Here is a 13,780-nt window from a genome sequence, read left to right on the forward strand (position 1 = left end):
TGATTTATTATTAGAATTATCAATGTTGGCAACAGTTGTGCTGCCAAATATTTTTTTGGAAATGGCAATACTTTTTCAGGATTCTTTGATGAATAAAAAGTGAAAAAGAACAGCATTTATTCAAAATATACATCTTTTCTAACAATATAAATCTTTGCTATCACTTCTTAACAATTTAACACATCCTTGCTGAATAAAAGTTTTAATCTAAAAAAAGAAAGAATAAAAATGCACTGACCCCAAACTTTTGAACTGTAGTGTATATTGTTAGAAAAAAAAATATTTTAAATAAATGCTCTTCTTTTTAGCTCACGGGTTCCAAAAAAATATTAAGCACAACAGTTTCCAGCACTGATAATTAATCAGTATATTAGAATGATTTCTGAAGATCATGTGACACTTTAGACTGGAGTAATGATGCTGGAAATTCAGCTTTGCATCACAGGAATAAATGAGATTTTAATGTATATCAAACTCCTGTAAACAACATAAAAAATCGTTCTGATCCCAAACTTTTGACCGGTAGTGTGGTATGTGTGTATATATGTATGTGTATATATGTGTGTATATATATATATATATACACACCTTGCTGCGTTAGGCTAACCGAGACTTGTCATTTGCACTTATATATTGTTGATCTTTTGTTAGTTTTGACTGCTTTTATTGACCTCATTTGTAAGTCGCTTTGGTTGCTCAATTAATCTGAATCACTTTGAATTCTAGTTTAATTAATTAATTAATTTGAATTGAATTGGGAAAAAAACTATGACCAAAAGGACATTGTTTTGTGAAGTATAGCTAAGAACTAAATACACAATGATACATTTAACCCATGCAGACGCAAAGGGAGAAAAGGGCGCCCTCTGTTGATGAAAACGGTCTCTACATCAGCTTGAGATGCAGCAGAAGCAGCATCTGCTCAGGAGCCGCGGGGCCTGCGGTAGGATCACGCTTTTATATATCAAAACACAATATTTCAACAATGACACGCTAATGCACGGTAGTTCAAACGCTGTAGAAACACGTATGTAGGTAGATAAATACGTAGATATGGAGATTTTTGCCGTCTTAAATAAGTTGTTTACTTGCAATAGCATTTGCTGGATAGCTTGCCAGCTACATGATATTGAGTTTCATCTTTAAAAATAACAATAATACCTTTCATGATTATTTACTGTCATAAAACCTTTCATTACTATTTAGTGTTTTGTCGTACTGTGTTTGCTGATGTGACATTGAGGCTGATCTGTGCTGAAGGGGACATTATCATTAGGACGTGCGGCTCCAGGTTGATCTGATTTAGTGCTTCTTGGGATCTTTCATCCCTCAGATTAACCGATTACAAATCTACCTGACATCTATTGGTAGACGTACCAAAACCCTTTTTAAAACGTATTCACATTGAAAAAGACTGGATCACAATGTTGAATTCAATGAAGTCAGTGTTACTTAAAAAAAGAGCTCATCCCACAATGTTAGTGTCATTTGATTGCATTATATAGCTTTAATATGTGTTAATATCACTGAGTAAGTTGTGCCTTTATACTGTACACGTTTATGCAAAGGTTTATGTGGGATTTACATTGTACTTGAAATGAGTTAAGTCCTTTTTACTGAAATATTTCTTTGATGACAGCCTTCCCCTTACGCAAAGAAAATATATTTCCTAATATATGAATGACCAATATATTAAGTGATTTAATAGTATATTAGAAAATATACAAAGTAATATTACAATATATTGAATAATTAATACATAAGTAATTGCCGGTTTCATATATTGAAAAAGTATATATATATATATATATATATATATATATATATATATATATATATCACAATGTATGTAATTTATTCAGTAATTCATTTTATAATATATAGATGTACATGTGATAAGATATGGTACTACATGTGTATAAATATATTGGTTACACTTTATTTCGATAGTCCACTTTAGACATTCTACTAACTATAAGTAACTTTGCGATATGGTGGCCGATATATCGTGCATCCCTAATTTAATTATTGTCCGTGCAGAGGCTATTCCGTTTTATTGATCTGTGGCGCATTCATTTTGATTCTTTACACGTGTAATGATGTCCAGTGACTTGTTTGCATTATTTATGCATTATTTTATTTATTTGTAAGACTTTTTTATGACTAAATTTGGTAATGGGAGAGTAAAAATATTTTTAAAACGTACACCGTTCAAACTAGGCTGCTTATGTTGAAGTGTTTGGGATGTGGCTTTTAATGATGAGACCTTTTTTGTAATCAGGCTCTCAAAAAGTATATAACAATTTGGATATAGATTTATCGGCCAACATATCGGTTATCGGCTTTCAAAAATAAAGAATAATCGGTTATCGGTATCGGCCAAAATGTTCATATCGGTGCATCCCTAACCAATATATTAAACATTTAGTTGCATATACACGCATATGGATATATATATTTATGTTTATTGATCATTTACATTATATGTGTTTCATATTTTAAAATATAGTTAGTTTACAATAGCATAAGCACACCTGCTCATACTAAAGTTCTTAGTGAACAGACTATCACTGTCTTGAAGAGTGCACAGCCATTACTTTTTAAATAAAGTAAGATGTAGTCTTAATGGTGTTTGGCCAATCGTCATCCTAACCACAGGCTCTACTCTTCAGCACAACGGTAACCCCACAAACTTACACACGCCAGAAACCCTTTTACATTCCAAAATAATATAATATAATATAATGATATTGAGCAAAAACACTTAATTTGAACATTTTTACTCTCCTTTAAAGGGTTAGTTCACCCAAAAATGATTGTCATTAATTACTCACCCTCATGTCGTTCCAAACTCGTAAGACCTTCGTTCATCTTCGGAACACAAATTAAGATATTTTTGATGGAATCTGAGAGCTGTCTGACCCTCCCATAGACTGCAAGGGTACTACCACGATCAATATCCAGAAACATAGTAAGGAGATCGGTAAAATAATCCATGTGACATCAGGGGTTCAACCGTAATATTTCGAAGCTACGAGAATACTTTTTGTGCGCAAAAGAAAAAAAATAATGACTTTATTCAACAATTTGTCTAGCACCATTTTGGAGAGTATCCACTGAACGCAAACAGCATATGTTGTTCTGTGTCAGCTGCGTCACGCGGATACGTTGTTTTCGTTCAAATCAAAGCACAAACAATGTAGAAAACGTATCCGTGTGGTGCAGCTGACACAGAACAACATTCGCTGTTTGCGTTCAGAGGATACTCTCCAAAATGGCGCTAGGGTGACGCTAGGTTTCTGGACGTTGATCGTTGTAGTAGTACCCTTGCTGTTTATGGGAGGGTCAGAGAGCTCTCAGATTCCATCAAAAATATCTTAATTTGTGTTCCGAAGATAAACGGAGGTCTTACGGGGTTGGAACGACATGAGGGTGAGTAATTAATGACAGAATTTTTATTTCTGGGCGAACTATCCCTTTAACAGTCAGAAGCAAAGCATGCTGGGAACTAGAAATCTTCTGTAACTCAATCCGTGAATGTATGTGTGTACATACTTTCACATTTATATGGGAACATGTATGTGCAATATATACTCAATAAAGGATCAAATTTTATGAATATTAGATGTATTCTTGTCTTCATTTCTAAATATATTTGTATGTATCTTTATTTAGACATACATTGCCAAAGCATATATTGCTGTATATAAAAAATATATAAGCACTAGTTTCCCATATATGGAAATGTATTATGTCATAATTCGCATTATATTTTGCGGTATATTCCCATATATTTTTGTTACGTGAGGGTAAGCATACTACTTGAAAGAAATATTCTGAATTACATATTTTCAAGATTAAATAGCCATACAAAATATGATATGTTGAGTGTCATCACCGTCGCCGGTTTGTCCCTAACCGTATTTCAGTAATATTGCATCTTTGTGTCTTCGTATCTAGTAAACGTCTATGAACAGTGTCTCTGTATTTCCGCTAGATATTGTTGGTTGTTGGTAATCGGCGAGTCTCCAGATGTAGTCGAAGGAGCATCACGTTTCCCCCACTGGTCCACATACCCCCCCCACTGCATGGCTTCGCTTGCTGGTGTCTCACACCGTGTCTCCATAGCCCCAGTCCTGCACACCCTCATGCTGGGGTCTCAGGCCTCTCACAGACTGACCAATGACTGCCTGGATTGTTCTGCCTGTCAGCCTGTCTGCTTTCTCCATCACGGGGATATGGATTGTGTGAGTGTTTATATTCAAGCCAGAAGTTTTACATAAAATTTAGTGTAGCCCTCTACTGTTTTTGTTTAACTATATACAGACAAGTCATGTACTTAACAAATAACCATAACATATTTTGTTCTGTAGTTACGCCATGGCAGTAATGAACCACCATGTCTGTCCTGTTGAGAACTGGTGAGTTAACCCTTTAAAGCCTACTATATCATATCTGATACACAAATTCTATGGCCTTTTAATTATCAATGTGATAAAAACTTTGCTGAAAAATCTGTAGTACACAATCCACTACTTGTCGTCGGACTGATAGTTTGTACCCTTTTTAACAAGTAAATGGCCTTTTAGTGTAATTCTAAATACGTTGCCCTTTCAGGTTGTGGTACCTGTGCCTTTTTACTGTGAAATATTTGCAGATTTTTATAAAGTAAACAAAAAAATGACTTTTAGTTTGTTAGTAATGTTTCAGGATTAACACTTATTGGATTGAAGCAACTTAGGTTTGCTTGATTATCCATACATTATTTTTAGATAAATCATGTTCAAATGTGAGTATTAAGTATTATACTTTAGGCTGTTGAGGATTTGTCCATCTCTCAGTCATCATTGTGTTGCATTGCATTATAAGCTTTACCCCCACAATAAAAACAACAGGGCTTTGATCATAAACGTAAGTATTTAATATCATCTTACTAAGACGTATCACATGGAGCTACAGGGTGACAACTGATATTTATATGCATTTTATTTAATGTTGTAACAATATCATTGATATACATTTACAAGCTATCAGAATTAACCTTTTGGCCATGTAAATATCAGCACATGCACAAGTTAAAAAAACAAAAACGTACAAAAAACCCCCTATTATTTTATAATTCATGCTTTACGGTGTTAAATCCCAAATCCAAAAAAACCTCTTATTTCATGCTTGATTCTTTGTATCATAGGTCATACAATTTGACATGTACAGCGGAAACGGCTAAGAGGGGCTTCCCAAAGACCTGCTGTACTCTTCAAGACATCCCCCTCATCAGGTGAAAATGACTTTGAATTTATCTGGAATGCCACAAAATGACCACATTTTGAAGATGTCTCCTTTTAGTATTACTGTTGTACACCAACTTCTTGTGAAAAGGTTGCCCAATATCTGATTTTCTGCTCTTTCAACAGTAAATGTGGTTGCTATCCACCAGAGAGCTGTCTCTTCAGTTTGATTGGCAATGTTGGGGCCTTTATGGGTAAGAATTACAGTTTGAAATGTAATAAATAACCAAACAAGCTAAAATACAAAATGAACTCCACAAAGAAGTTGATTACCTAATCTGCCATTTAAAGGTATGTGATTTATGTCAATATTAAAGGGGTCATATGATGCTTTTTTAAAGATCATTATTTTGTGTATTTGGTGTAACTGAATATGTTGACATGCTTTAATGTTCAAAAAACACATTATTTTTCAAATACTGTACATTATTGTAGGTCCTATATGCCCGCCTCTCTCAAACGCTTTGTTTTCTACAAAATCCCTCCTTCCAACAAGCGCAGTCTGCTCTGATTGGCCAGCTGACCCAGTGCCTTCTATCTATCCCAGAGTATGCCGGTAATTTTGTGTGTGTGTGTGTGATGCTCCTGCAGTGGTTATGGTGTGCATGCTGCGTTATGCTCAAGTGATTGAACACAGCCATCATTGCTGGACCAACACAAGTTCTTTGGTCTCCGGCTGCATTAATGCCCTTGGTTTGGTCATGGTTGGCAACTTTCAGGTGAGCAGGCAAAAATAGACTTGTAACTTCAGCCCATTATATAACTCTAAATTAAGTTGTATTCCTTTTTTTTTTCTTTTTTTTTTCCTTTAGGTCGATCATGCCAAGACGCTTCATTATGTGGGAGCGGGTGTAGCTTTCCCTGCCGGCTTGCTGTTTGTGTGTCTGCAGTGTGTTCTGACGTACCGTATAGCAGAGACAGCACTGGACTACTGGATGGCTCATGTGCGTGTGGCGCTCTCAGCTGGAGCTCTGGTATCGCTTGTCCTCAGTATCCTTACCAAGAGCTCATGAATGGTTCTACATTTTGTGTTTGACCTGACACTGGAAATCAGACATGATCTGATACATGAAAATCAAATTTAGATGGCTACATTTGAGCATGGAGTGAAAAGCCTAGTAACAGTGCAAAAAGATCAATTACAGTAAAAAGAAAGAAAAGTTACAGTACATCTACGGTTGGGTACCGAAATCCGGTACCAATATAGCACCGGTACCTATGTAACCGTTATGTACTAGTAGGGCTGGGCGATATAGCTAAAAAAATTTATCAATGATATAATGTTTCAAATCGTTCGGTATCGATAATTTTTGACATTTTTTATAACCTTTTTTAAAACAAAAAGCAATAGAAAAAATGTTTAAATTTAACCACTGTATTTTTAAATTAACACAATTTGAGACAAACAAATATTTTTGGTTTTAACAATCAAACACAAAATAAAAATTAAACAAATATTTCATTTCTAATGTTTTATATGCAGACTAAATAGGTTTTAAGGAAACTTTTGTCTTGTCTCCCGAGGCCACATCTCCGCACTGACCTTCTATATTTCTCTAATAGTTTGAATGAATAACGCAGCAGCGGCGTGTCTAGTGGGCTAGACTAACAAAACATTCAAATGCAACAACGTCACTTACATCATCACCGCATCTCGCGCGCCCTGATGCACACCTAACATTCAAATGCAAATGTTTATTTGAAAATCGACTAATATTCATTCTTTATTCACAATCTCCTCATCACAGGCAGGCACAGCACTCATTACAGCTTGTGTTCGTGTGTGCTGTCTGCGTCACTCATAGCACGTGCCTATATCGAACATTTTTTCTATCGATATTGAAGAAGGTGTACCGTCGATAAATATCGATACCGTTTTATCGCCCAGGCCTGTGTACTAGAACCGAATTAGAATGCAGATTTCGGTGCCTCATTTCAGTGCCATGCCGGAGCGATCGATTGAAATATTTGTCATCTGGTTCTCCGAAACAGATGTAAGAAGCATCATCACCGGCACCGCACGTAAAAAATAATTTCCCGACTGAGAAAACGTACGTGAACTCAAGTCGGAAAGCTCTAATAATACAAATCCAACAAATCTTTGTAGTAACGCGAGTGTCCATATTGTTTTCACATTCCGAGTTCCGACTTGAAAACACAACTCGGGAAATGAGAGCATCCGAGGAGCGCATGAATGCAGTAATTACACTTGCTCTGATGGCAGCAGGTAGCTTTCCGTTAACTAAGCTAAACATGCTTGAATTAAAATGCCTAAAGCTAAACTTCCCTTGTATTCACATTTCTAAACCTGTTGTCCAGCAAAAGAGAACATTATAACCTTTTTACTCCACAACACCAGTCAAATGCTTCCTTTTGTGATCTGATGTGGCTTCTTGTCACAGAATGAGGCAGAAAATATGTTCCATAGGCTACTTTAAAAATAATACATTGATTAGCAATGGATTATAAATATACTTAATTGTTATGAAATACCAGAGATGGCTTGAATAACACCGCTAAACTATATTGTCGCAGTCAAGTGTTTATTGTCTTTGTTTTATCATTCAAAACGTTTTATATGTTCTGTTTACTCAGTTGCAGCTATAATAGTATGCCTTTGTCCATATAAGCGATTTCCTGGAAGGTCATTCTCTGTCTGGATATGTGGATTTTCTGTGCGAGGGCGCCCTCTGGTATGAAACAGACATCATGTGTTTATAGTACTAATGGCCAATCCATGATTTTTTGGGGGAATTTTTATTTATTTATTTTTTAATAATTATCGATTTGGCAAAAAACATTTTAATGCTGAAATGCAGTGTGCCCATTCCTTAACATCACCCTTCCTATTCAAGGTGGTATCTTCTTCGTCCATGAGAGTTTTGTATTGCAGCACGCCGCAGCCATCTGTGAATGGGTCTTCACCGTCTTGGTCCTGGTGTACTACGGCACCTTCACCTATGAGTTCGGCACTGTCAACAGCGATACCATCATGGCGGCCTTAATGAAACGCAGTCAACATCATCATCCAGGGTCAGCGGTCATCATGGGGGGTATTGGGAAGGGTGTTGCAATGGGATGTGGTGCCCGCAGTCTCAAGTCACCCGGAGGCAGCAGCACTTCCACACACCTCAATTGTACACCAGAAAGCATCGCCATGCTTTAGGGGCTAACCGCTACGGTATTCTCTCAGACCTCAGCACACAGACTCTTCAACTGGCTCATGCAATTGTGAAAAACTGGTACAAGCAATACAGTAGGTTTACAGACTTGCTGATTATAATCCAACAGTAATGACCAGTCAGTCATAACTAAGGTATTTTGCATGATTTTTTGCATTCATGTGTAAGATAACTGAAAATACAGCCTCAATAACCAGCACAGACAATTCCTTCCCATAATTCAAGGGGCCTCTGATAGAAATGCTTTAGTTTTTAGTATATTAAAACTGCAATAACTCATTCCTAAAGGCACATTCACACTGACAGCAATTAAACTATTTAGGGTCAACAAGTGGATTGTTGGTTGTTGTTAGGATTTCTGCTTCAGGAAGTCCTATAGAGTGCTGCAGGGATTATGCATTATGTAGGCCTGGAAACTTGGAGTTAGCATTTAAACACTTCCGGTTCCATCGTCCCAAATCAATGGGATTTTGGTTAAATGCCCGACATAATATATGTGGCAAACACAAGCTCAAGATATTTTCACCTTTTATTTTATTTTATAACATAAAATACATCAGTAAATACCCCCTTATGATAAAAAAAAGAAGTTTTTGTCTTGGAAAAAGGCGGTGGCTAAATGGGACGAATATTGATATAATATTAATATTAATGTCAAGAATATTACACGTCATCACGCCGAAAAGGAAAACTCATGTACTCACTAGTCGGCTTTTACAGCTTCTTTATGTTTATAATCACTTTCTCGAAAATTATTCTTACCCAAACTTTCAGGGAGAATGTTTTTTAAATAAAGACTGAAAGAGTTGTCGGAAGCTTCGTGATGTTGACGTTGAAGTCATGCGACCGCGGTGTAAATCGTTTATAGCCCGTTTCACTTTTTGTCTTGCGATTGCATTTAGACTTTAAAATTCATAAAAGTTGTGTTCATTTGTAAATAGTATCGTGATGAACAAAACGTTTTACAATTATAAACTTTTGTTGGTCACAGAGCTTCTTGCAGTAATCCAAAACCCAATGGAAAAATCCTGTCGGGCTGTTCTCAAGGGAACCAGGGTGATGCTAACTTCCGGGCTGGCCTACACAAATACGTCATTACTGCATTTCTCTATTGGTAGGCGGTGCATTGTATCTCCACTCAATTACATATAGTTGCAAAATACGAATTTGTCGCAACACTCTCTCACTCATGTTGCCCTGAATCGCCAACTCCCATTGAAAATCAGGTCACTTCGTCAGTGTGAATCTGTTACAAAACTGCCAGCAATACCAAGACACTTGCCTAGACAAAGAAGATAATTGGCTAAACCCATGCAACCTTCCGTAACCCATTTAATCTGCAGAAACTGTGATTACACAACAGGTCAAGCCATCACTGTAGCAATGAAAATGTTAAGTCGGTTGCACCAGCCATTGCTGCCAAACAGTTGGGTTGCAATGATGTTGAGGTTTAGTCAAATAGCGATACTTTTTATTCATACCTGAGATGCAGGTGGTCCATATTTATGTATTCATTCGAAGTGCTCACAACTTAGTTTGATCTGTGGCACTGTATTGGCATGACATCAGGTGCTGTGGACCCTCTGTCCTATAGCTCTAGATGCAATGTGGCTGTATTGAATAAGATTTAAAAGCATCTCTGTGCAACATTTTGGTGCTTTTGCCAAGTTTTTTTCATCACTTAATGTAAAAACCGCCTGGATCGATCAGTTGCATCCCAGGTATCTTGCAAAAAAATTCCTAGTATTTCAGGATCACAAGAAACAGGATTTTGTGTCCATTATTCTATTGTTTGGATTTTTCACATTTAGAAATATAAGGTGATATTAAAATATGAGGTGGGAGGGAACCTTTTAGTTCACTGCTTTTGAGAGCAAATGCAAAGTATCACTGGGGAAATGCAATAGGCTACTTTTGCAAGCAAACACAAAGTTTCTCAGGGGATCGCAAAACTTGAGGGAGAGAATGCATTGTTTTTGTGATAATGCAACAGTATTGTGAAATTTAGCACACAAAATCACTGAAATTACATTTTTCCTCCTATCTCGTAATTTTTCCATTTTAGGGGGTTGCATAGAAACCCTCCTAAAGTTCTGGACTTGACAAATATATCGGCACAATTTCAAAACAGGAAATGCTTTTGCGGGCAAGTTCGTATATCTTGACATGAATGTTTAGATGGTGAAGCAAACAATTGGTAGTCAAACTAAGCTGTCATATTAAATTATATATTTTCACTTCTTAGGCGGATTTGGATGGTTATGTGTAATAACGAAGACATCTTGTTTATTTCTCCACCATGCTTAGTTCCTGTCACTTCAGTATTAATCTAGCATTAAGAGAGAATCAGAGATCTTAACCAGTTTTTTTGTGTGTATTGTTTTTACTATTTACTAACGTTTACTATTTATTAGGGATGTAACGATTCACTCAAGTCACGATTCGATTCACAACTTTTTTTAACAAAATTTGATTTATTATTGCTTTGACAAAATGCTGCACATTTCTTTGTGAAATTGAAATATAACACTATAATAATATACTAATACAGCACTTGCATATCATTGCTCTTTTGTTGGTTTTGATTGCTTCTATTGTTCTCATTTGTAAGTCGCTTTGGATAAAATTGTCTTCTAAATAACAAAATTTAATGTAAATGTAAATAACAAAACTAAATTGAAATTTTAAAACAAGCCCCAAATCAAATAAATAAGCAACACAAATAAAGAAATCTCTTCATATAAACAAAATAAGGCTTTGTCTGCGCTCTTTCCATTTAAAATTAGAGGCTAACACTGCATTTTAATCATGATCCAAACAAAGATGCTGCATACATGCAACATGAGCAGTTTTTAATCTAAATTAAATTGTATAATTTCGAAATTTGAAGCAAAAACAGAATGGGTTGACTTCAGTTTTGTGAAACTATACATAAAAATATCTGCATGAAACCGAAACAGCAGACGAGCTGAATGAGACGCAGATTCACTCTCTGCCAGCAGGTGGCGCTTAAAGCGTTTCCTGGTTTCCGCTGTAAGCAAAGCAGCGCTGCACTTATGTAATTTAATAAGCGTTATACAGAGGCAAGAGGAAAAGAAAAAATACCATCTGAACTTTTCTAAAGAAAACCCCTAATTGAATCGCGATTTGTTTAGCATCTCAACCAATTTGAATTGTCACATATTTAAATCGATTTTCAACCAGCTCGTGGTTAATCGTTACATCCCTACTATTTATGATATGCATTTGTTAATCAGAGGTGCTTGTAAATGAATGCCTTTAGCTGAGCATAATATTGGATAGAATATGAGTACTGCAATGAGACTGGGGTCAGTAATTATGAAATGAAGAAATCGTCCTAATCAATATCACACCTTCATTATAACCTCAGTTCCTACACGAAAGAAATTCTCATAATATATTGGAAATGATGTATAGTGCACTAAAGGGGGAAAAACCTAAGTATTTTTTTATTTGTTTAGTGGACCCAAAATGTGAAATCCTCCATAATATGCTGTATTTTGACTACACAGTGTTTTAGTTTTTAGATATTGCTTATTTGAAAGCAATATATTGAAAGTTACTATAGAAACCAATGAGAGTTGGTTGTGTGTTGTATCTCTTTGTTTATAATTTATTCTTCGTAATGCCAGACAATGAAACCATGCAATATTCAACTTCTTCAAACAAGTATACCTCTATGAAAATCCTACTGTGGTGAGATGTTCAGAGTTTCCTAATGGAGCTGCTAAGACGTGTGTTACTCAAGGTATTTATGTTGTTTCTGTTTTGTGTGAAAAGGCCTAAATCAAACGTCTGTAGATGTCCTGAGGTCTCATGAAGCTCAGTCAAATCAATGATATGCTCCCTTTTGTTATTCATATACATCCAGTGAGCCTTCATTGCAGCTGTTTGAATAAGGCCCTGATCACCTTTTAGGCTACAATAATTTAGTTACTTTTTGTTAAATGGAAAATTCCTAAATTTGATATGTCAAAAGGGAAAGAATTTCTAAAAACAGTTTTGTTCAGTAGAAAGATTGTCTGATAAACTTGTGAAATGGAAACTGAAATCCATTTATCGACTTGTTACAGTTCATAGTGCAACTTTCTTTTAAATTATGAGCCATTCTGCATGTTTCCTTATCTTTCACAAGGGTTTTGTTTTGTGAAATAAAATGTACCTTCACACTGTTCACTGAGAAGGTTGTTTGCTGCCAGTATCATACTGTTTACAGCAGTTAAGTCATGTTTAATATAGAATTTAGATGACATAAAACAGCTTAATGCAAAATAAATGAAATTTCACACACCATGAAAGTAATATTCTGCAAGGCCTCCTAGAGTCATTCAACTCATTCAAGGGTTTTAAGTGTCAGGGTGACAAGGTGTTTGATAGTATATAATCTTATAAACCAGAATATGGATATACAGTATGGTCAGTTTTGTGTAAAATTATGTAAAATGGAATTTTACCATTTAGGTGCAAAGGTGTACCTTTTGAAAAGGTGTTGTCCCAGTGACAGCTTTTGGACCGTTTTTCTGAGAGTGAAGGGAGGGTAGATTCTAGGGTAATTTAGGCCTTATTGGTAAGTGAGTCGGGCTTGTAACCGAAAGGTTGTGGGTTCGAGTCTCAGGTCCGGCAGGAATTGTCAGTGGGGGGAGTGAATAACCATAAAGTCTGGTATTTATGCAGGCCATGAATTTGAAACACATAAACTTAAAGTCCCCATATAATCAAAATTAAAGTTTTTTGGGTGTTAGTATCAATATGTTAGTCTTAAGGTTATCTATAAGGCAGTGTGCTCCAAAACAGTGATTTAGAAGATATAAGTATTCAAAGCTTTCAGTTCGTCACTTCCGCCAAAACGGCTCAACGATTTTTTTGACGTCACTTCGTACTTCAGCTTCTCATCAAACTTTGTCCAATCAAATGCTCTCAAGAATTCGAAGTGCCCGCCCCCTACACTATAAAATAGACGCTGAAGCTGCGGCTGAAATCGGTCACTTGTCCACAGAATTAGTATTTTCTGTACAGTGAATGGCACGTAGTGCACTATATAGGGGACAGGGAACGATTCAAACAGTGTAATTATGCTTTCCATTGAGGAAAAAAAATAAGTCTGGTTTCGCGCAGTGTCACGCCAACCACCGCACCGCACACACACTCTGCTCCGGTCCAGAGAAACGATAGCACGGAGCGGATCACATGCGCGAGTCGGCGCAGACCACAAAATGTATCGGAGCTATTTTAATTCTACACAGAATGCTATATTTTATAGTAATATGGATGAGATTGTGGTTGGCATAC

General features: G+C 36.2%; 1 protein-coding gene across 1 annotated transcript; it reads left to right on the forward strand.

The window, feature by feature from the left end:
- Positions 1–867: 867 nt before the first annotated feature.
- LOC107572579 (transmembrane protein 150A-like) lies at positions 868–10,917 on the forward strand. The gene is made up of 8 exons (XM_016259002.1): positions 868–943; positions 3,998–4,247; positions 4,374–4,421; positions 5,192–5,278; positions 5,415–5,482; positions 5,880–6,007; positions 6,101–6,278; positions 8,144–10,917. Exons 2-8 carry the CDS (start codon positions 4,183–4,185, stop codon positions 8,452–8,454), a joined length of 885 nt encoding a protein of 294 aa, XP_016114488.1. The 5' UTR covers positions 868–943; positions 3,998–4,182; the 3' UTR covers positions 8,455–10,917.
- Positions 10,918–13,780: the final 2,863 nt, after the last annotated feature.

The sequence above is a fragment of the Sinocyclocheilus grahami genome, unplaced genomic scaffold (genome assembly GCF_001515645.1).
Source record: "Sinocyclocheilus grahami isolate Dianchi unplaced genomic scaffold, SAMN03320097.WGS_v1.1 scaffold1776.1, whole genome shotgun sequence".
In the NCBI taxonomy this organism is placed as follows: Eukaryota; Metazoa; Chordata; class Actinopteri; order Cypriniformes; family Cyprinidae; genus Sinocyclocheilus; species Sinocyclocheilus grahami.